Here is a 22,347-nt window from a genome sequence, read left to right as displayed (position 1 = left end):
AGCGTATATTGTGGCATGATGAAAGAATGAAAATATTTAGTTGGACAACAGTTCCCCTTTAAAGCCTGTATGTCTGTTAATATTGTGGTTAATGTTGAACTTTTACAATCATTTTTTTTTAAATTATTAAGTAAATCTCACAGTATTGTAAACTGTATAGTAATGCCAGTATGTCCTCTATCCTCCATATACAACTCAACTACCCATTATAACTCAGTCATGACACAGGTACAGTTTCATCACTTTATTAATGAGTTTAATTATTTATACCAACAAACAAAAACTGTCTCTCTCCCCCCATCCCTCTCTAATTATCATCATCATCTCCTTTATCCAACTGTTCTGTTCCCATCTAGTATATTCCACTCTTGGACAAGGGGTGGTTTAAAGAGCAGGGTCACAACAGAGTGTGACAGATCAGAACGGGGAAAAACAGATATTAAAACAGCACATATAGCCAGTTTTTCATTTTGGAAAAAATACAGGTAATAATGTCCATGGTCTGCCAGCACGCATACAAACACACATATATTCCCTGCTGCTGTGCTCGAGAAACTCACCATCTGTGAAGCATGCACAGCGTACTAACAGGCCAAGCCCGTTACAGTCACATGACGCACAGAGAAATGAAAAAACAGGTGAGTCAGACAAAGGAGATGATAAATGCCAATGGACAAATTAATTTCCCCCCTTTCCTCCAGACTCACACACACAGACACACACACACACACACACACACACACACACACACACACACACACACACACACACGCATACAGTGACCCGTGCTCCCTCCCAACACCACGACCCCACAGATCCAGAGGCTTGTAACATTCCCTTCACATTGAAGTTTAATGGAAAACTGGAGTTCCACCTGTTGGCGAGCAAGTGCACCTGCATTCATATGAGACCACGGATTGGACAACGCGCTCCAACATCTGGATCCGAGTACAGTATCTTGGATGTGAAATTATTTTGCATGTGAAATTGCTAGACTAAAATGTGGAATTAAAAAAAAAAAAAACGCAAACAAAACAAAACAAAAAAGAATCCCTCAATTTTACCCACCCATCAAAAAAAAAAAAAAAACCCACAACACAATAAATAAAACAGTTATGACAACATTTATGGGGGAAAAGGGGCCGCTCTGAAGAGAGAAGTGGAGGGAGAGAGAATAAAAATGAAACGTTTTGTTCTGTTTTCCCCTCGTGAACCAGGGACTGAAATGAAATCGTATTTACAGACTGCGACTGAGGATAATCACCCGGACGCTGCTGCGCCGGTCTACTAGAGGAGAAAAAAAAAAATTACAGGAACAACAATATAATAACAATAATAACAAAAAAAAAACAAAACCCAAAATAAAATAAAAGGTACTTGATATTTACAAGTTTAGCAGTGGGCAGGGGAAAAAAAAAAAAAAGAAGAAAAGGGGGAATCTGAAGCCAGAGGGATGAAGACTAGGAGGGATGGAAGGGGGGAGGCTCCAAAAGCTGTTGGATTTCAGGGGTTCGAGCATAATTTCTGGTCAGATTATTACTGATATTAGTGGAAGTAAAACAGCGTGGTCGACATGGGCTGAACATGCGTGTTGGAAGAGAGGAAACTGGCCACGCCCACAGAGGACTGCCAGCTGCGTGAATCATTCCCGACCATCACCGCATGGCGCGGAGAACATGATATGAGCTTTGCAGGCGGACTTGCTTTGGGAAGGGGCGAAGATGGTTTCAACACTCTGGCGACACACAAAATGAAATCACAGTCATCCTCCAGCACAAACAATAAGCGGCGCCAGTGATGGTGTGAGCGGCGAAAACAGCATTCTTCAACATAATCAGGCTGATACGAACAGCAACATCATTCAAAACACGGCGAGGCACCGAGGCTACTCTGAGATGTAGCCGGAGCCCCCCACCAACATTTGCTTCCCTCTACTCCCTTTTAGAGATGTGCAATACTCACTTGAGAATTAAATTGAAACTCTTGGTTTCCAGCTTAAATGACGACATGAGCTTATACAGAAAAAACTGAAGATGTGCGCTCTGCTCGCACAAAACTCCCTCTCGTTCACGTAAAAGGCAGTGCTGGAGCTAATACTCGAAAACAAACGGTGAACACGGGCTGGGGAGCTCTTCTCTGTAATAAAAATCTAAAACCACCTCTTATCTAAAATGACACGCACAATCTTGAGCCAACACTGTATTCGCTGGGAGATTTTTTTTGTTTCAAATCATTCCTCTGGTGAATCTGTTCACCAGTGGCCTTTGTGAACTGACAACTTAAGTGGAAAGCGACAGACAGTCCACAGAGTTAGCTGTACAGTATAAGTGTGGCATTTTTGACCCCACAAAGGATGATTGTCTACCAGTCGGGCCTTATGCACTAACTAGCCAATCAGGATCCCAATCAATGGCACTGTGGCCACACATAAAATTCAAATAAAATGAACTAAAAAAGAAAAAAAGGGATAAAAGCCAACTGTTGATTATATTACAGATAATCCACATAATATATACAAGCCCCCTCCTCATCTCCTAAACATCCTAAGAGGTCAGACAGCAGCCAACCTGGACTTGGGCCTGCATCCTATAAATAAGCCCAAGCACAACTACCTAAATGTCCTCAACCCACAGCTGCAGGTGCAGCATTTTATTGAAAATGGTTAAATATTCAGGGGAAATAGCAGTGCTGAGTTTTTACGTGGGTGTATCTAGTTTCTTTTCCTTGTATTGTAAGGGTTTGGAGCCAGGAGGAAGGTTGAGAGGGAGAGGAGCAGAGGAAAGTAAAAAGAACATGGGGAAGACAAAACAGAAAATATGACAGAGGGATGAATGCTCAGGTGCTGTTGTTGATGGAGCTAGGTGCTGAGCTGGGCTGGGCGGTACTGTCTGACACACTGCCCTCTGCAGGGGAAAAGAGGAAGCACAAGTTTTAACAATTACAGACACCAGTGCCTTTTAAAAATAAATATATATATATATATAATTTTTTTTTAAAGCCCATTTAATAACGTACCGTGTGATGCAGGCGATGTCTGTGCACGAGCGTGAGGAGGAATGAGTGTGGAGTTCAACTGGGGCTGAATGGACAGCTCTGAGAGAACAGGGCAAAGAAAACATGATTAATGATACTGATAAAATATAAATAACAGCTGATAATCTGTGCAAGAAACAGACTGCAGGAAAGAAAAAAAAAAAAAAAGGACATGCTGACCAACGGGACTGAAGTTGAATAGGGGCGGAAGTTCTCGCCCGCTGGGGAGGCGGGTGTTCGGCTGGCGCAGCTCATCGAAGAAGGCGTGCGCACATGCCTCCAGTGGCGACAGCCGGGTCACCGGCGTGTATTCCAGCAGTCGAGAGCAGAGAGCAATGGCCTCCGGTGGGGTACGAGGCTTAAACACCTGATAGGAGATAGAAAGAAAATGTATCGATGATCAATGCTAGCATGAATTTGGATTCATTAAAATTAGTTTAGTGTGACGTTTTCTCTAAAGAGCAACAGTAACTGCATTCAGAGAGGTAAACCTCTCAACGTCAATATTGTCCAGTAATGGGAGCATACCTTTGTCCAAGGGTGTGCTTTGATCTGTGGGAACTTAAACTCTGTGTAGTTGGGGTTCATCTCCCGGATCTGCTCCCTTGTTGGCGTCCCCAAAACCTGCCAAACAGGAGTGAAATGTTAACATTTATTTGCATTACATTATATAAATGAGTCTGAATCTTGCAACTGTCTGATATGCACTACTTCAGAGATCACAGATGAAACACACTGCATTGGTATTAAGTTAAATGGCAGTCCAGCCTCTTTGCAGACAACCTTGAGATTCCTTTGCATTATATTGCCTCTTATTAATTATTGATGGATTGTTTTGCTTTCCTTTTAGGATGCTGCAAAGCTGTATTGAGATCATTTTTGGACTGGTTCTAGCCCTCAGGCTGTCTTTTGCCTATTTAATACCAGCTATCATCAAATATGAGTACACACCTAATGATTTTAAACATTACAATAAACCCATCTCAATATGTGTTGGGGCCTGTCCAACAGTGAGACGAGGGAGTCTAAGGGGACAACAGCAATATAATAATGGTATGAAAACACAAGAAGGGAAGGGAATTGTTTGCTAGTAAATTGATCCAGTCGTTGTCTGAGGTGGATGAAAAATAAATAAATTGTACAGCTTACCCGGGAAGCCCAGATAGCTAAGTGTGGGAAAATGGACTCATACTTCAACCCTGAGTGAACACACCTAAAAGTGCTTTGAAACACGGCATGCATACAAAAATGTATGCATAAATAGTAATACTAATAGGAAAAGATCCTGGTCTTTTCTTTGTTGAGTGGTATTAAACCAAAAGCACTTAAGAGTCACAGGTCATAACAGAAAAGATCATTATCTGAGTTTTTTCATATTCATGAATACGGCTCTGTGTTTGTTCACAATGTGCATCTGTGCATATTTATATTTTCTTCATTCAGAGATGTTTTCTAATATTTAAGTTTGTTAAACACAACAAAATGAAAGGTAGCAGAGCATTACTTTAAGTGCAGATTAAATTCAACATTTTCTAAGACAGAGCTGCTTTTGAAGGACCAAGTTTAAAAAAAAAAAATGTTGTGCAGCCCTGACCTCGACCAAGCATGTTTTTTCCTCCATATTTCTTCAATATGCAGTTCCTTTATAAACAATCCTACATTTACAATATTACAAGGTTCAAGGTTCTTCATTTGTCACATGCATAGTTATACAAGTATAACACACAGTGAAATGTAACCTGACACGCTCCTCGACTTGTGCAAAAAAAAAAAAAAAAAAAAAGGGGGGGGGGGGGGGGGGGCAAAGAGGTAGAGGAAGAAGAGGCGGTGGTATTGCCCAGCTGTACCACTGTTTACAGCACTCTTACTGTACCTTGATGATCTCTACTAGCTGGTCCACACCGCTGTCTCCGGGGAAGATGGGCTGACCCAGCAGCAGCTCGGCCAACACACAGCCGGCTGACCAGATGTCAATATTGGACGTGTAGTCGGTGGCACCAAATATGAGCTCTGGGGCACGATAGTACCGCGAGCAAATATAGGAAACATTTGGCTCCCCTCGAACTAGTTGCTTTGCACTGGAGGATTCAGAAAACAGACAGTTCAGGATGAGACTCGCAGTCGGTGTGAACCTTGGATTTGCCAGTGTGTTTGTTTTCACAGTAGCATGTAAGCGACCCAGACATAAAAAAGGCATGAGTGATCCACAAAGGGAAAGCGGAGCCCGAGGAAGAGCGCTACACAAACAGACAGCAAACTAAATATCCACAATGAGACAGAAATGGTCACTACAATGCAAAAATGAAAAATGCAGACAGACAGATCTGCCCGCAGGCGGGAAATGTTACTGACCTGCCAAAGTCACAGAGTTTGAGGATGGCCGATTCTGGGTCCACCAGGAGGTTCTGAGGCTTTATGTCTCTGTGACACACGCCCTGGGAATGGATATAGGCCAGGCTGCGGAACAGCTGGTACATGTACACCTGAGGAGGAGACAGAGACACGATGCCCATCAGTGTTTAACAACTCAGACAAAAATCAAACAAATCTAAAAAAAAAGAGCAATTTAAGAACAAAAGCCATTTATATCTCACTGGAGACGTCCTAGCTACAAGCCACCATCAGGATTCCTGCACCGTTTTCATTTTTCATGTTTTTTAAGATCACATGAAATGCAAGTCAATTTATTTTTAGGACAATATACAAGTTTGAAAGAAAAACAATACAGGCATGACTTAATAAATTAAATGAGATATGAACCGAATAAGTGGAAGAAAATCAATAGATGAATAAAAATAATCAATAAATAGTTCATTGTTTTCAGTTTAACAAGTTGTTGCTGCAGGACTGACGACAAAAAAAGAAAAGAATTATTAGCTTCTCTCACAGTGAACTTACACTGCAATTCCATGTTTTATTATAGGCGTGTTATTTCATCCCACAAAGGAGAAAACAGTATTCCTGTCTATCTGGAGAAAAGCAAATTTTTTAGACATTTTAAGAGCAGCCAATTATTTTCACTGCATACATTCTTTTAAATACTAAACTGAAGATTGACAAGCCGGGACGCCCCAGTATCACAAATTTAATGGCTTTGGTGAAGATAAATAACGTGCTATAAAATCGGAGGAATTTTAAGTGCACACTCTGCATTTAAAAGGATCAGAATGAGCCAAAAACGAAGGTGCAGATGAACCAACACAGTCTCATAGCAGCTTGCTAAATAGCCATGACTGTTAATGTAGTGATATATGATTTTCTTTTTTTTTTTCCTACTTTAACGAACTCCTCCTGGGGATTTGGTCCTATAAACTTTTTTTTTTTTTTTTGTCCCGTTTGGATCTTTAGCCATCAGAATTGTTGTCTTAAGGCCAAGAAAGATGCCAAGCGGATTTATTTTACCAAGTGGATCATCATGGCCTTGCCATATTGGTCCATTTGATTGACCTTTATTATAATTATGAATTTATTTTATTTTCAGTTGCTACAAATGGGACAGACATGACTGGTGGATAGGACAGGGAGAAAGAATGAAAGAAAGAGAGGGAAAGAAAGAAAACCAAAGGGGAGAAGAGACGGTGAGAAGGGGGGGAAGAAAGAAAAAAAAACAAACAAACAAAAAAAACAAAACACCTGGGTCACCTGTATGGAGAAAAAAAACAGAAGAGAAAGCAAACAACAAAGAGCAACATAATAAAAAAAAACAGCACCATCACAATAAACTAGCTAGCAGTAGATATCAGTAGATACTAAGTAATAAACGATATTGTGCAGCACGCAAAATAGACAGCGCACAATGTGCTTTGAGGCAGCAGCCAAGAAAGCTGTAGTCCGCGTCTGTGAATACCCGTGTGTACACCCGTGTGCATACCTGTGTGGATCAGCATGCTTGTATTCCAAAGGTTTCTCCATGTAACGATCTGCTAGGGAGTGTGGGGAGCCACAGCCCCGTCCTCCAGGGTATGAAGCAGGTATGGAGGAGATCAAAACTCCAGACATCCAGAGGCCCCCAGAACACAAGAGACCAAGGAAGACCAACAGAGGGGCAGCCGCGCCACTGTCCCAGAAAGAGCTGAGGAGAGTCCCAGATGAGGGCTCACTCAGCAGCCGCGGAGCAGAAGCCAGGGGGAGTTGCAGTGACGCGCCCGTGAGCTCTGCCGGCAGCCAGCTGTGCCTGAGTGACTGAGCCCCAGGCCGAGAGGCCGGGGGCACCCCACCTCCGAAGTGGCCCGAGCGAGCCCCAGGCTCCAGGCCCCGATAAGCGGCCGCCAAGGAGTGAGCCGGTGTGTACCCGGACGCCCACCCCCAGACACAAAGAACCACCAACGCACCGACACCTGAGGGAGTCCGCCACTGGCAGGGGAAGTGGTGGTGGGTGGAGATAGGCCTTCAAACCTTGGAGGGCCTGAGATGTCCCCAGAGAGGTGGCGTCTGATACCCAACCTGACATATAGACACAGAAATACAGGCACACACATATACAAACATCCATTCCCATCCTCATGCTCTCATATGCACTTACTCCACACTCAACCAACGTGGAGACAGACATAAAGAGACACTGTACACACGATCACACTCCCCAAGCGTACTCTACGAACCGGGTCTAGGTACCCTTGCCCCTGGAGGGGGGAACTGCACCCAGACCCAGGTGGTGTTACCCTTTTCCCTGCGGTGGGGAGAGGCAGACCACCCCGACTCTGCAGCAGCAGGGAGGCCCCACACTCCAGACCGCAGTCGGACGGCCAACTCCTCCTCCTAGCCCCCCCCCCCCCCGCAGGCCGCAGAGAATGGGGGTGAGAGAAGACTCCAAACCTCCCTCCACCCGCTCATTGTAGTGTTGATGCATGTGTGTTCTAAGGTGCATTTAAAACCCAGGAGGGCATGGAGCTACCTGCCAGAGAGCAGCAGGTAAGCGCATAGTCCCTCCTGCTAGCCCTCAATGTCTACGTGTATTTAACATTGAGAGGTGGGCAACGACGCCAGGGGTGAGGTGTACACCCTGATGGTAATTTGGACTCCGTGTATCGTGCCCCAAGATCCTATATGTATGTGTAATGAGAGTGTGAGTAATGTGAATGTCTAAGTTGTGGGATAAAATTGAGGCAGAGGCAGCCAGAAGGGGACTGAGGGGGAGGGGGGGGGGGGGGGTAGTGGTGTAGCCTCCTCTGCACCCTGGTGACATACCCCTACTCTCCAGCTGCCTCCCTCTTCCCGCTCCACCACAACCACCCACACATGCAGGGCCTTGGAGTAGGGATATGTCACCAGGGTGCAGAGGAGGCGTTTTCGGAGACGTCTGTTACCCACTAGCTCGATAGCTAGCCGGGGGCAAGGCTCACTAGAGCCCGTGAGAACCCCGGACTCCCGGCAAATCGTTTTCAAACCCACTGCTGTCTTTCGCTACTCAGGTTAAATATATATAAGTCACTTAGATAACTTCAAAATGTTATTGTTTGGCTTTTTTCAGTATTTTATTTGTTCCTGAGTAAATCGGTTTGGCTGAGATTAAAGTTATAGTTTTTACACAGCTGATTGTCAGAAGTGTGAGATGCTCGAGAATATACTCCGGTGTCCCGTTATATTTTAGATAGCAAGGAGTTTACTTCACCGAAACAATCTGCAAATTTCATTAAAATTTAATAAACTATCATCTTGTCTTTATTTTTAGTTAGCACATACAGTAAACACTTAAAGCTGTAAGCTAATGATAGTTATATAAGAGCAGATGCTGCTGGTGCAATAAGCTGTATGTTTTACGTCCAATGGATGCATGATCTGATTAGTCGACTAATTGCAAAAATAATCGGTGACTAGTCGACTATCAAAATAATCGTTTGTGGCAGCCCTACTTTCCACATTTAAAGGGTGAAAAAGTCCACATGGTGTTAGTGATGGTGTCGCTTCCACCAGAGACCATAGTTCACTTCCTACAACGAGCAGAAGCTTATGCGTCAATTGTGTTGTTTTAAATAAGTTACTAATTACCAATAGCTAACCAGCTTGTTAGGTTTATATGCATTTAAAAACTACTCAGATTCAGAAAGAGCTCATTGTTTGGTTTAAAACACGACAGTTGCCACTTTGTTCAAAGCTTGTTTTCTTGGTTGCCATGGAGAGAAATCTGTGCTGATGAGTGTGGATGACAAGCGTGCTTCAGACAGGAAACATACTTCCCATTAGTCTGACAATTGTGCTGACTGTTGGGAGAAAAAGAAACCTGGACAGATTGTGTCCAAACAAATAGATCACTTTCTCATCAGCATTCTACGTTGTGCCCTGAGACCGGGCAGCGTGTATTGTGCTGCAAATTAAATGTTGTTAAACTTTTACTAAAATGGATGATTTAATCTGTAGGCACAGCTGATTCTGTATAGATGTTCACCATATGTTAGTCACATCAACATGTGCCCCAATTCTGTTTTTGGGCACAATGTAAAGGGGTTTGTCGAAAGAAGCAGCTGTTCGTTTGTCTCATGCAGCCTGTGGTGTTGTGCTTCTATACCAAAATAACACAAGGGTGAAAAATACTCCCTGAAGATCTACGGCCAGCTCCTATTTGGCATCTGCCTACACACCCGAGGTCGATGATGTTGTTATGGAATGAGAAATTCACCACACAGTTAAGTGTGTGCCCATTAAATGTGCCTGTGACACACAGACAGTAAGCATCTTAATTCGTCATCATCTCCATTATCATCATTATTGCCCACATGATGCACTGACAGCAGGCTGGCCAGATTATAAAATACTGCAGACAAGATGACTGAGGGATAAGAGATGATAGTTAAAAGGGGGGCAGAGAGAGGTAAGAGGAGATGAAATGGCGAACATGACACCAAGGGAGACATGGAGGGGGGAGAAGACCCTGCATATGGTGACAGACGGTTAGAGAAAAAAAAAAGAAAGAGTGACAGGGATCAGTATGCATCTCAAAGGCACAGGGGAGCAGGAGGCTGAGGTAGGGAAATGGGCCATGAGACAGCTATAATGTCCTCTGCTGCTTCGCACACAGTAAGCACGCAAACACTCTCCAAACTGAGCACCCGAAACAGACAGCCAAGAAGACTGCAAACAAATCACTTCCCTTGGGACCATCCTTCCTCTTTTCTGCTTTCATAATCCTGAAACGGTGAGCTGCCTGTTTTTATTACATCCACAAGCAATTACTGAACTAAAATTTACTCCCAGTTTCCAACAGATTTTTTTAAAGCTTCCAAGAGCGTCCCAGTAGGTGCACTAATGGCTTAAATTTAAAAAACCTTAATCCTTAATGATTTTCAGAAACTCTGACCTTTGACCTTGACCTCAAGTTCGCCAGGATTCTAATTTGTCTGAGATTTTGAAAAACGTACGTCCCCTCATTCTCGTGTTCACAAGATTTTCAGAAAACTTTACCACTGGCCTTGAATTCAAGGTCACCAGGATTTATACTTGTCAGAGATTTTTAATAGATGCATCCATGGTATCAATTTGAAACTCTAACATCCCCTCATTTACAAACTTCAACTTGGTTGAGAACGATACTCAGTTAAAAACTCTGTTTGAAGATAAACAGAGTGGTCTGTGTCTGCGTTCACAAACAGACCTCACAATATGTCTTTATGGTTATAATGTCCTTTTTAATAAATGAAATATACAAGATTTAAACATGGCAGTAATAAATAAACCACTCACTTTTCAATGCATACAGTGACATGGTGATAGCAGTGACCGGGAAATGCTCACGTGAGCAGCAGTGTGTGTGTGTGTGTGTGTGTGTGTGTCTACCCACCTTAACATAGATGATGGGGATGGTGGTCTTGGCCTTATTGAAGTGGCGAGCCACCCTGTACACCGTCTCGGGGACGTAATCCAGCACCAGATTCAAATACACCTCATCTTTCTGGTAAAGAGGAACAAAAGCAAAGAGGATTGTGTGATTACTGGAGGAAAATGAATCTTAACCACTTCAAATCGAGTCCCAAAAGTGAAACCAGATCAAATGAATGTAATGAAACAGTGTATTGTGCATGGGGTGTAAAAAAAAAGAAAGAAAGAAAGATATAGCTGATACAACCAGACAGTGGGGATACACTTCAGCAGAAGTCAATACAGCCAATGGCCCGGGGCTAGTAATAAGTATGTCGGACAAAGTGATTGACCGTCATTGTCCCAATGACAGTGTTTCCACCAACCACAGTTAAGTTTACCTGTGAAACAACCTGACGAAAGCTACCTTGAGCAACGAGCAATATTTTCCTGCTATTTTCAAATTAAAAGCAGTATATGAGGCTACAAAAATATAGAGGCTCTTGTTAGTGGGACTGCAAACACAGCATGAAGACAATGCTGGTTGTTGACTCAACAGTGTGAGAATGTCACTTGCATTTGTGGCTAAAAATAGATGCAGGTGGATTGTAAAATGTATCTCAGAGGGAATAAAGACTTTTAGGAGATTCTGCCTCTGGTCTTCTGGAAAAAATATACAGCAGTATGGACAACAACGCTTTCATACTTTGACCTGAAGCTGCAGTCACCACAAAAAAGAAAAAGCAGTAGCACTAATCCCTGTGGTCACAATCAAAACCTTAGACACTAAAAAGTCAATAAGAGTCCCACAAACCACCTGTTCAACAAGCTTCAACATGGGAGAATCTTTTTCAGCTGCTACCATCCAGCACTGGATTGTTGCAAGTAGCCACAAAGCCAATGAATTAAAAAGAGGTTAAAATAAGAGCCATCTGTATGCTGTCAAAGCTGCTAGTTACTGTGGAACAACTTTAAATTCTTTCTTTGTAGCAGTGGTACCTGCAGCACTCAGTGTGCCTGAGGAGGGCCAATGAGGGATGCTGACTTAAATGCTAAAACCAATGCGCAATTATGAGTGTGATCACAGTTTACTGCTTTGCTGCTGTAAATATTTCTAAAGTAAATTAAACTATAAATGCTGAAATAACACCAGCAAAGAGCTAATTTATTAACTTTTTTACTTTCAGATTTGACATGATAGAGGCAGACTGAGTCATATGGTGACTCTACACTAGATTTGGCTAAAAACTAAAAGAACAGAATATCGCTTAAGCATCCAGATCTGAGGAATTCAGGGACTGAAACATTTGTTCCCACAGCATCAGAAGATTAATTCACTAGTCAGTGTGTCACAAAGTCATCTGCTCAAGTATTATTTGCTCAAGTCTTCAGAGATTTAAAAAGTGTGCCAAGCATAGTCTGTGATTTCTCTTTAAAACCACAATAATCTGAGCGATTCAAATAAAGAGCTTGGACCCCATCAACTCCAAGTATTCAACTATTCATTGTACAACAAAGACCAAGATCGGCTTGTCCAAAACATGTCTGTGAATCATCACTGATGCATGGAAGATTAAATGCCAGGGAGTGGAAGTACAGTGCTCCATCTGCTAAGTTTCTACAATATACAACGTAAAATGTCAGGTCAGTGCAAACACACCTTCTCTCCACTGGAGTAGAAGAAGTAACGTAGCCTGACAATGTTGCAGTGGTCCAATTTTCTCATAATTTGCAGCTCCCTATTCTGCAAGAGGAAAATAGAGACGAAGGAAAAGTGAGTGAACTGCACAAGGTGAAAAACTAGCATTTACTTCACTGTAATTATCTGTCCAGGTAAGCCTGTCTAAGCATACCTTAAATCTCTTGTCTTGGAGAACTTTCTTAATTGCCACCATCTCCTGGGTGTCGATGAGGCGAGCCTGGTAGACCACTCCAAACGAGCCATTTCCTATAACCTTTATGTCTGTGTAGGACACTTCCTGTGGGCGATCAGGGCCCTGACCGGGTGTGGCTACCACCGTCGTCACTTTGCCACTGTCTCCTGTGGATGACAGAAAGAAAAAAAAAAAAAAACTTGTTAGAGATCCTGAAATTATTAAAAAACATTTGGCTTTACCTGACAGTTACACATCTTAGCACTTAAATAATACTACTGAAATTAGATCAAAAATGATGTAAAAGTAAAAGCTCCTCAGGCACAATCCAGACTGATAATGAACTTCTTCTCACAACACTTTGCCCTTGCTTTCTTGAGGAAAATCAGCCTAAACGTCTTTCATACTGGACCCATGCATTAAAATGATCTATTTATTCAACACTGCTATCAATGATTAATCCCTTCTTGTTACAAATACCTGAAACCTGAGGCCAAAAAAGGTTTTCCAAAAAAATATTACAGCTAAAAGCCAAATTTACTAATTACTGACTACATTAACCAATATAATTAATTCCCTGTAGTAATTCCCTGTAGCTGCTGCTTTAGCTACACAACCAGGCTAAAGCAGAACAGTCAGGTTGGGAACTGTGCACCAAACCGAATATGGAAGTATCAATCACAGTTTCAGCTTTGCAGATTCAATTCGATCGATACCATATTTAAATAACAGGCATATGTCTGACAGAAAAGCAAAATTAATGAGGATAAAACAACATGGCAAAAATCACAGTTTATGCAACTCTTTTTGTGTGCGTGCGTGCGTGTAAAAGCACATTACCATCGTCTAGTAGAATTTAATGCATCAACAGGTTTTTTCCAACCACCTTTAAACCACTGAAATAAATAAACAGAAGAGCTTGCAAATCTGCCATTAGATTGGTAAAACCTGTGTGGGGCTGTGAGACTCTTGGAGAAAAAAAAAATAGCAGAATAGTTTCCAAAGAAAATAAAACAGCATGGGCTTGATCTTAGCAAAATATATAGTCTTGATTATTTAATACAATTATTAATAAACTTCAACATCATGCAGTTACTAAATTTAACTTCAAATGTAATGCAATTTAAAATAAAAAGTAAATAAAGAAATAGAGAACCTTTTTTGCACCATGGGCCGGTTTAATTTCAGACAATATTTTCACAGACCGGCCTTTAAAGTGTCGCAGATAAATACAACAAAATAAAATGATACGACCAAGACAAAAAACTGTGGTATTTTGCAAATATGATAAAAAAAAAAAAAAAAAGTGAATTCACCGTGTAATTGTGTAACTTTATTAGCAGCGTCCTCCTGAAATGCGCTAACAACATAGAGAGTAACAGCCTCCTGTCTGCCCTTTAATGCTCTCTGGTCGCTATGGTAATGCTTAAATATTTCTTTCAAAATAAGATACACAACTACAACACGGGAAAAGACCCAGGGAAACCGCGTTAACAATAAAAACTGTGTAAACCATAAATTTCACACCAGAGCCTCAACTCTGGCAGCCCGTTACCAAACGACTCACGGACCGGTACTGGTCCATGGCCCAGGGGTTCCTGTACTAAAGGATGTCTGCAGGTACAGATGTGGCATATTGTATTTATTTTAAGACATTGCAGTCCATTCATAATGAGTCCTACTAATGGATAGTTATTAAATATGAATGCTTACCTTTGTACATTAAAATTATTAAGGCTATTAAGGTTATGGTTTACTAGACCTTCCCACTTTAGATCAAACTGGACTGTATGTGTTCCCAACCGGTTGAGCAGTGATACTGTCAGGCTAATGTTCGACCTTGTGGAAATCAGGCAAAGTGAGAAGCTTAAGACCCAACAGTATCTGACACTTCTAGTTAGGGTCAAGTAGCTGCTCAGAGTTTTATGACTGTGCAAGTGTTGGTTCAAGAATTATCTGACAAATGGGCACCAGAAGCAATGACACTGGGAGGGGATGAAGAGCAGAGAAGAAGCCCATTGCCAAAAGGCTTGTCAGAGCCTGTGATAACATTGCATGGACAGTAGCACACCCAGAGGTGCTTCCATTTTCTGGGCTTGCTCACTTCGCCTGTCTCAACAGGACCCCTCCTGATCTCTGCTATGTCTTTGAGTTACAAAATGGAATCAGACAATGAAACATTTTATTTCTCCCGACTAGCCTAAGTGATTTGGCTTCATCAGCTGCCCTTCCAGCACATGCTTAGACAACAATTATTTAGTCAGATAGATTACCACCTCCGAATGATCAGTGCTGACCAAAGGCAAAAATTATACTTGCCCATTTCTAAAGTTTCCAGTCAAAACTTTTTCAAGGTTAACAGTAAATAGAAGCCAGCAGCATATCCACATGATTGGCCTAGATCTGATCTCTACCCTCGAGTCAGCAGGAAATATTCAGCTTTGAGATCAGTCGCGGTGTGGTGTCTGCACACTGCTGTACAGCTGCACATTACATTGCCCCTTTGTGTTTTATTTTAGCATCATTTTTACACCCTTAAAAAAACGAAAGAAAGAAAAAGTTAAGTCACAGGGGAGCACATTAAATATGGAGCAGCTGTGGCATGATAGGGTCTTGAATAATGAATACAAAGATGAGCAGTCTGCTCCTCTGCCAGTGAAGGGCTTTGGTTTCTAATAAGAGCAAACGGACGAGCAAAGTGACTCTGATCACACCCCCACTTAATAAGCAATTACCTTTGAGCTTGTTTGTAAGTGTAAAAAAGCTCAAGCACACACTTAACTTGATAAAATAATTTGTGGTTGCTACTACTTGATCATTAGTAGTTTATTAGCACTCTCCATAAGTGTGTAAGTGGCAGAAAGAAATTGCACCAAAGCTACTGGTCCCTTTAATCCATTCATCTTTCATTTTCCTGAACGATGCTAATCATACTATATACAGTACAGATTTTACTCGTCACAAAACTACACAGTACAACCATGACGGCTTTCAAACTGAATGTGGCACAGCCAGAAATGCTTCTCTCCATTTCCCATTTCTGATAGATCAGATATCAGTCCGATACTTACTCAACATTCTGGAATCTGCTATTAGAATAAGAATAATCCTTTAAGCTGGGTAGGGCTGCCACGATTAGTCGACTAGTCACGATTACGTCGACTATCAAAATCGTCGACGACTAATTTAATAGTCGACGCGTCGTTTGAAGCTTTGTAAGATCACAAAAGACGCAGGAATCAGTAGTAGGATTTAAGAGTGTAATAATGGACTGAAACAGAAGATGGCAGCACTGCATCTCCAAGGATGCCAGCTGCCGTTAAACCCCGAAGAAGAAGAAACTGTGTCCCAGAATTCATAGCGCGGCCCATCGCGGCCCTGCTTAGTTTCCAACAATGGCGGCAGCTGGTTAGTTTTAATATTATTCTTATTATTCTTTCTGGGTCACAAAATAAACGTTTAACATATTTTCAGGCGAGAATGTAGCTGTGTAAACCTCAAATATCTGCTCAGTTTATCAAGACACCACATATTTTCAAAAGCGCTCCGACGTTTTCGGAGGCATCTGTTACCCACTAGCTCGATAGCTAGCCGGGGGCTAGGCTAACTAGAGCCGTGAGAACACGGACTCCCGGCAGATCGTTTTCAAACCCACCGCCGTCTTTCACTACTCAGGTTAAACATGATATATAAGTCACTTAGATAACTTCAAAATGTTGTTTGGCTTTTTTCAGTGTTTTATTTGTTCCTGAGTAAATCGGTTTGGATGAGATTAAAGTTATAGTTTTTACACAGCTGAATAAACGTCAAGCAGACAGCTGATCATTAGAAGTGTGAGATGCTGGAGAATTTACTCCGGTGTCCTGTTATATTTTAGATAGCAAGGAGTTTATTAAACTCCACCGAAACACTCTGCAAATTTCATTAAAATTTAATAAACTATCATCTTGTCTTTATTTTTAGTTAGCACATACAGTAAACACTTAAAGCTGAAAGCTAATGATAGTTATATAAGAGCAGATGCTGCTGGTGCAATAAGCTGTATGCTGTATGTTCAATGGATGATGATCTGATTAGTCGACTAATCGCAAAAGTAATCGCTGACTAGTCGACTATCAAAATAATCGTTTGTGGCAGCCCTAAAGCTGGGCATACACTGTGCGATTTTTTCAGTCGCGTTATTCAGCTTCTGCTCAAACTGCACGATTGACTCGCAGGGGTTAGAAGTTCGTAGGTCACGATGCAGAGTCTCACACTATACGACCCGATGCTCTGATTTGACCTGAGTGCTCACACTGTGCGTCCATAAAATGAAGGTTATAACAGAAAATCTGTCGCTCGCTCTCCCTCTGTCTTTCACTCACACAGACACACACACCACCACCATCAACTTTGCTAAATTGCTAATGAAAAACATTTGATCAGGCAGCTGTGATTGAGCAGCAATGTAAATCCAACTATTTTCACGGTTGTTGTGGTCAAAAAGGCTCGGATGAGCTTGCCAAAGTTCTACAAGTTGTGCCTCCATCGCTTGTGTCCAGATCACACGCTGCACTGCCGTGCTGCTCCGTCTTTTCACTTCCATTTCTGTGTTTGCGTGTGCGCAGTGTGAGAGGCTTTGGTGACACCCTTACGACGGCCGACAGGATTTCAAACAGGTTTGATTTTCTTATGACCAAGCGATTGATGATTGGGAGCTGGTCGTGAGGTGTTAATCGCTCCCCTTACCCCACGTATACTACACGATGCACGACACACGATGAAGGCGAAACTCGGGCCAATCACCAAAACGGTCACACGACTGGAAAATCGGCTCAAAATGAGCCAAAAATCGCACAGTGTATGCCCAGCATTAATTGTCCGACAAGGGGAAATTTGGGTGTAACAGCAGCAAGAAATACACATATACAAACAAACAGTACACAAGACATAGAACAGAAACATACACATTTTTTACATATTTACATCAAGGACAATGGTTACCAAAAACAGAATACTGTAATAATATATATAACAATGTTCTGTTTACTTCACCACAGCAGCACTTCAAAGGTGTGTAACACCAGTACCAGCTCCAGATTTCTGTTTTATGCTTGAGCCTTTTTTTCCCACTAAACTGCAACTTGTGGTCAACGCGGCTGAAAAGCTCAGATGAGCTGATGCTTTAACTTCTCTCTCACTCGTTATGTTCGGTCGCAGAGTCCTTTTTTGTTTTAGGAGAAAATAAACTACATGAATAATGCCAAAAAAGCCACTTAATTTTTACTGATTGATATCATCCTTTATTATTCCACCAACACAAATCAAGTAAAATTATACTTTTGGATCTATTGATTTGTAGCACTTTAATTTACAAAGAATGCTGTTTATGTTGAACCTGAGGTCGTACACAAGCATAATTCCTTCTCTTCCACATAGAAAAATACTATTAGATCAGTATTCTCCATCTGATCAGATAAATGTAGTCAAGGTATGTGTATAGTATTGTAAATGGAAAAAGATACTCAAATAGTATCTGCCAGTGCTCAGTAATAACCTTACACAGAGCTCTATTACTGCTATATTTGAAGTCTGTATACCACACTGGGTGGAAACCATGAGCAATGGGTTACACCCAGAGATGCTGTGGAGTTCAGTGCTGACTCAGAGCTGCTGAAACACTGAACTTCATAATATCACAGATGAACAATGTTGTTAATGTGGATTTGTCATGTCTTGATGATACCAGTTTGCTTAATGAGGTTGGTGTGGCTGGACTGACATCATTCCACTTCCTCTCCTGACAGTATGTTATATCACTAATTATGGACGTGTGTGTATGTGAGAGAGAGAATGTTCGGGGAAAATAGCTCAATTATTCTAAAAAACAGGCACTTTATAACAGAGAGGTATAGTTTGAGGTTCTTGTCCAACTAAGAATTCAACATTAGCAACAGACACAAATAGAAAACAGTGATTCTACCTTAGGCATTAGGCTTTTTTTGTATGAACAAAAATGTTACTGTTACACTAATAAAAAGGGCTGTGCGTGTAATGAAAACTGGTACTGAGTCCTCGATCAGTTTGGTGTTCTTATTTATTTGATCACGTCTTTGTCCATTTGTGTTTAGATTAGATCTAATTAATTTCACACATTTTAGTTTTTTCCCTTCAGTTGCAGCTGGGCTCTGTTACCTCTGGCATCAGTGATCACAAAGTGTTTTTCAGTGGTCAATTAGTGCTTCTGATTGACATTTTTAAGGTTATACAACTGAAAAGGGGTTATAAGCAGTGATATAACTGCAGTCTGTTAATGCTCCTTACTAATCGAGAGCAAACGTTCCCTGACTGCTGGACTAAAAAACAAAAGACGTTGATCAAATGACTGTAAACTGGATGTAAGGTCTGTAAAAAAAAAGCATCTGGATCAGTTGCAGAGCGTCAAAAAACGCTCTTCTGCTTTCCTGCTCTTCTCTCCAAGGTCAGATACCCACCCTCTACGTTCCCCAAATTTGTGAAACTGATGATCTGCCTCTCCCTGATAACATGCTCAGTGATCCCCTTTATTAAACAATACAGCAAGTGGCACATATTTACTTTCTGACAGCTTATTTTAAGAAATCTTTCTGAGAAACTACAATTCAGATTTGGAAAATGAAAAGTTATCTAACAATAGTAAATTACATTATGCTTCTAAATTACTACTTAAGGAAAATCTGTTTTCCCCCCCTCCGTTTTAGATTAACAATTAGCCTGGAGTTTTCTTGGTTATCCACACCATGTTTAGGTGTGAACTGAGCCAGGGTTAAGTTTGGATGAAAGACAAAAACATGGAGATGGCGAGCGAGCTTAGAGTCCATGTAGTTTAAACATTACACTGGGTTGGGTTTCTATGAGGTCCAGGTAGTGATTACAATATTAACTTCCAGCAGTTATGAAAACAAGATGTTCATGATAATGAACATCTTGGTAAATTATTACTTGTTAAAATTCATTTTTGCTTTATCTTGCATTACAGACAAAACCCTTTCTTTTAGTACAGTGTGTTTTCACTTGTCTCTCCAAGTCTTAGCCAAGATCATATAAAGACAGCCTTTGATGAGCATCTAGAAGTAAAAGCTGTAAAATCCACATGGGTGAACCTACGAAGAAACTTTAATGGTAACGGTCTTTGTGTCTGGACCTCACAGGCTCTATCATCCGGTCTGCTTTTGGTGGCGTGCAACCAAGGCGTTCACTGGCTGTCGACTTTCCGTCATTCACTGCCTGGCCACCCATTCTCCTGTGAGCCTGCTGCTGCCTGGGACTTTCACTAACTCCATTGAGGCTGCTTACTAGCAAGACGGGGGTTTATGGTCAAAAACCCATGCTAATCTGGGTCTAACTCTTGATCAGGTGACACTGCATCTTTCACTATGTTCACCACCTTTTCTCCCTTGATTATATTTTCTTCATTTGAACAAAGCTATAATTCGAGTTTAGGAAAAAGATTTAGCTACCACATGTTTGCAAAGTTTATGAATACTTGTGTTACCGAGATCAGAATTATTGAACAAAACAATCATGATTATTGTTTTTTGCAATAGTCATAATGTCTTATTTTTAAAATGGGAGTTTAATTAAGTCAATCTTAAATCTATGTATGATAATAAAATGCTTAAAAGTATTAGGAACATTTATAAGTTTCTTAACTATAGGCAGACCAGTCGTGTTTGTGTGTATTCAGTCTCCCACCCCCAAAGGGCCAACGTGAGCCAGGAAAAACCCCTGAGGGGAAATTCATTAAACTGTGGAAAATAAGAAGGCAAGGGACGCAAAAGAAGAAGTTATCCACAGTTGTGCTCATTGTTAAATGGATGAAGATAAGGAAATTTTTCTTTGCCCTCCTTCCGTTTCATCTGCTGTAATTATAGGTAACTGCTTAAACTCAAAATTTAACACATGAGATGTGATGTTATTCTTTTCTGCCGCTTTCATTTTATGCACACTTTGGTTTCAGCCAACTGCAACATGAGCATTTTCCAAGTTCCTGTCATCACACCTGGATGACTACCTGGAAGGAAGTCCTGCTGGCAAACCAGGATGTCCAGAGCACCAGAAATGTTGGCAAAATGGTGAAGACAGTGACTATGTTCCAACTCCCAGCAAAAAAGTACACAGTTAATATACCCCACACTAAGACAGAAGATTTTAAAGATGACCTGAAGTGGGGTTATTTTTCTAAAGTAACAGTCTAAATCCATGCATAGATGAGCCCCTGTTTGCTAAAGTGTAGGCATCCAGAAGGAGCACTTAGATAAGATAGGGTCAATATTTGCTGGTTAATGAGCAAACGTAACAGTTGATTGAACAGTATTGAGAGATTTTCGCTGACGATTATCTCCATGAATTCAAGTTACCACAAAAGGTATCAGCTTACTCGTTACCGGTGTGGGGCAAAACATCAGCACAAGATAAGACACAACCGAGAACAACGATTAATAACCTATATAAGATGGTTTTCAATATGTTAGCAAGACCGCTAACTATTATATCTGATATTAATGACCAATATATTAGCGTGTATGCTTAAAACAACGCTATTGTTGGGTTACAATGCACTAATAACCACTGATCTTTATTAAAAATATGACATGACGTTAGTTAAAGTCGAAATATCAGCGGCTTAGTTCTAAGCTTCCCTTCATAGCTAACTACAATGTTAGCAAGTCGATAAAAGCCCTCGATCGCAAGGCTCCTTTAATGAAAAACATAGCTAGCGTTGGCTACAAAGCTAACCTGCTAACAGATTTAGCTCCACCGCATTAAATAATTCCCGACACGTTTCTTTAAAAAAATAACCAACAGTCCAAGTCTTCGTCTTAACGTGTAAACTGGGCACGTGGTAAAAATATAACATAATACTTACTGGGTAGCTTCAAATTCCCAAAGCCAGTCGAGCTGCTTCCACTGGCTTGTGAACCCCCGGACTTTCCTGTCGAGCTTCCGCCGGCTACCCCTGATCCGGCACCGGCCGCAGCAGATCCGGGACCTCCGGGAGGCTCAGCGAATGAGCTGGTCCTGGGCCGCCCGCTGCCGCTCATATTTATTTGAACTAAAGCCGGGGCTAGGTCGGACGTTATTAGCAGCCACGCCGGCAGATATTTAAGCTGTGTCTGTGTATTTTAATATACTATATAAATAAAAACTACACTTACAACGTTCACTGTAGGTTACCCGTCTCCCCCTTTCTTCCTCTGTAGAGCAGTGATGATGGGGAGGGGGAGGGGGGACTGGGGAGTTGACGCACAACGACGTAAAGTTCGCAAGGCTTCATGGGAAAATGAGTTATTTGGGTCGTTAAGTCTAAAATACGAACCTAACAAACCCGTTTCATTTTACCACAAAAGTAGAAATGTAGACATTGCAACTGGGTTTAAGATCGGGTTCGGACATATAGTGAAATCCATATTAACAGAATCAATTATGCTCTTGAAGCTGGAGTTAATCGTGTGTACGTGTTTAATAAGAGTAATATTTTTAAAAATAGTTACCATAAATAAACCAGTAAACCAAGACTTAGTGATTTAGTAAAATAATAATAATACAAGTTGAAAGTACTCAAAAACCAAACAAAAACAAGTATTTCTACTTTGAAAAAACTACAATCCCCGGGAAACAATCGCAGTTT

The 22,347-nt window shown here is 41.4% G+C and overlaps 1 protein-coding gene across 1 annotated transcript; it reads right to left on the bottom strand.

The window, feature by feature from the left end:
- Positions 1-229: 229 nt before the first annotated feature.
- Positions 230-21,962, bottom strand: gsk3ab (glycogen synthase kinase 3 alpha b). The gene is made up of 10 exons (XM_024804196.2): positions 21,586-21,962; positions 12,678-12,865; positions 12,485-12,568; positions 10,808-10,918; positions 5,386-5,516; positions 4,907-5,111; positions 3,562-3,657; positions 3,214-3,400; positions 3,016-3,093; positions 230-2,903 (listed from the first exon to the last, which is right to left on the bottom strand). The coding sequence occupies exons 1-10, from the start codon at positions 21,758-21,760 to the stop codon at positions 2,836-2,838; spliced, it is 1,323 nt and encodes a 440-aa protein (XP_024659964.1). The 5' UTR covers positions 21,761-21,962; the 3' UTR covers positions 230-2,835.
- Between the last annotated feature and the right edge of the window lie 385 nt (positions 21,963-22,347).

This window comes from Maylandia zebra, linkage group LG11 (assembly GCF_041146795.1).
Source record: "Maylandia zebra isolate NMK-2024a linkage group LG11, Mzebra_GT3a, whole genome shotgun sequence".
NCBI classification, from domain to species: domain Eukaryota; kingdom Metazoa; phylum Chordata; class Actinopteri; order Cichliformes; family Cichlidae; genus Maylandia; species Maylandia zebra.
This window is presented reverse-complemented; position numbering and strand designations above follow the sequence as displayed.

Bases quoted from the DNA above. Each gene is read 5' to 3' on its own strand.
- gsk3ab (XM_024804196.2), bottom strand. From the start codon at position 21,760: ATGAGCGGCAGCGGGCGGCCCAGGACCAGCTCATTCGCTGAGCCTCCC. The intron at 12,866-21,585 runs GTAAGTATTATG...TGTCATCCACAG, and splicing joins TGGGAATTTGAAGCTACCCA to GAGACAGTGGCAAAGTGACG. The intron at 10,919-12,484 runs GTGTGTTTGCAC...CCTCTTTACCAG, and splicing joins TCTACTCCAGTGGAGAGAAG to AAAGATGAGGTGTATTTGAA.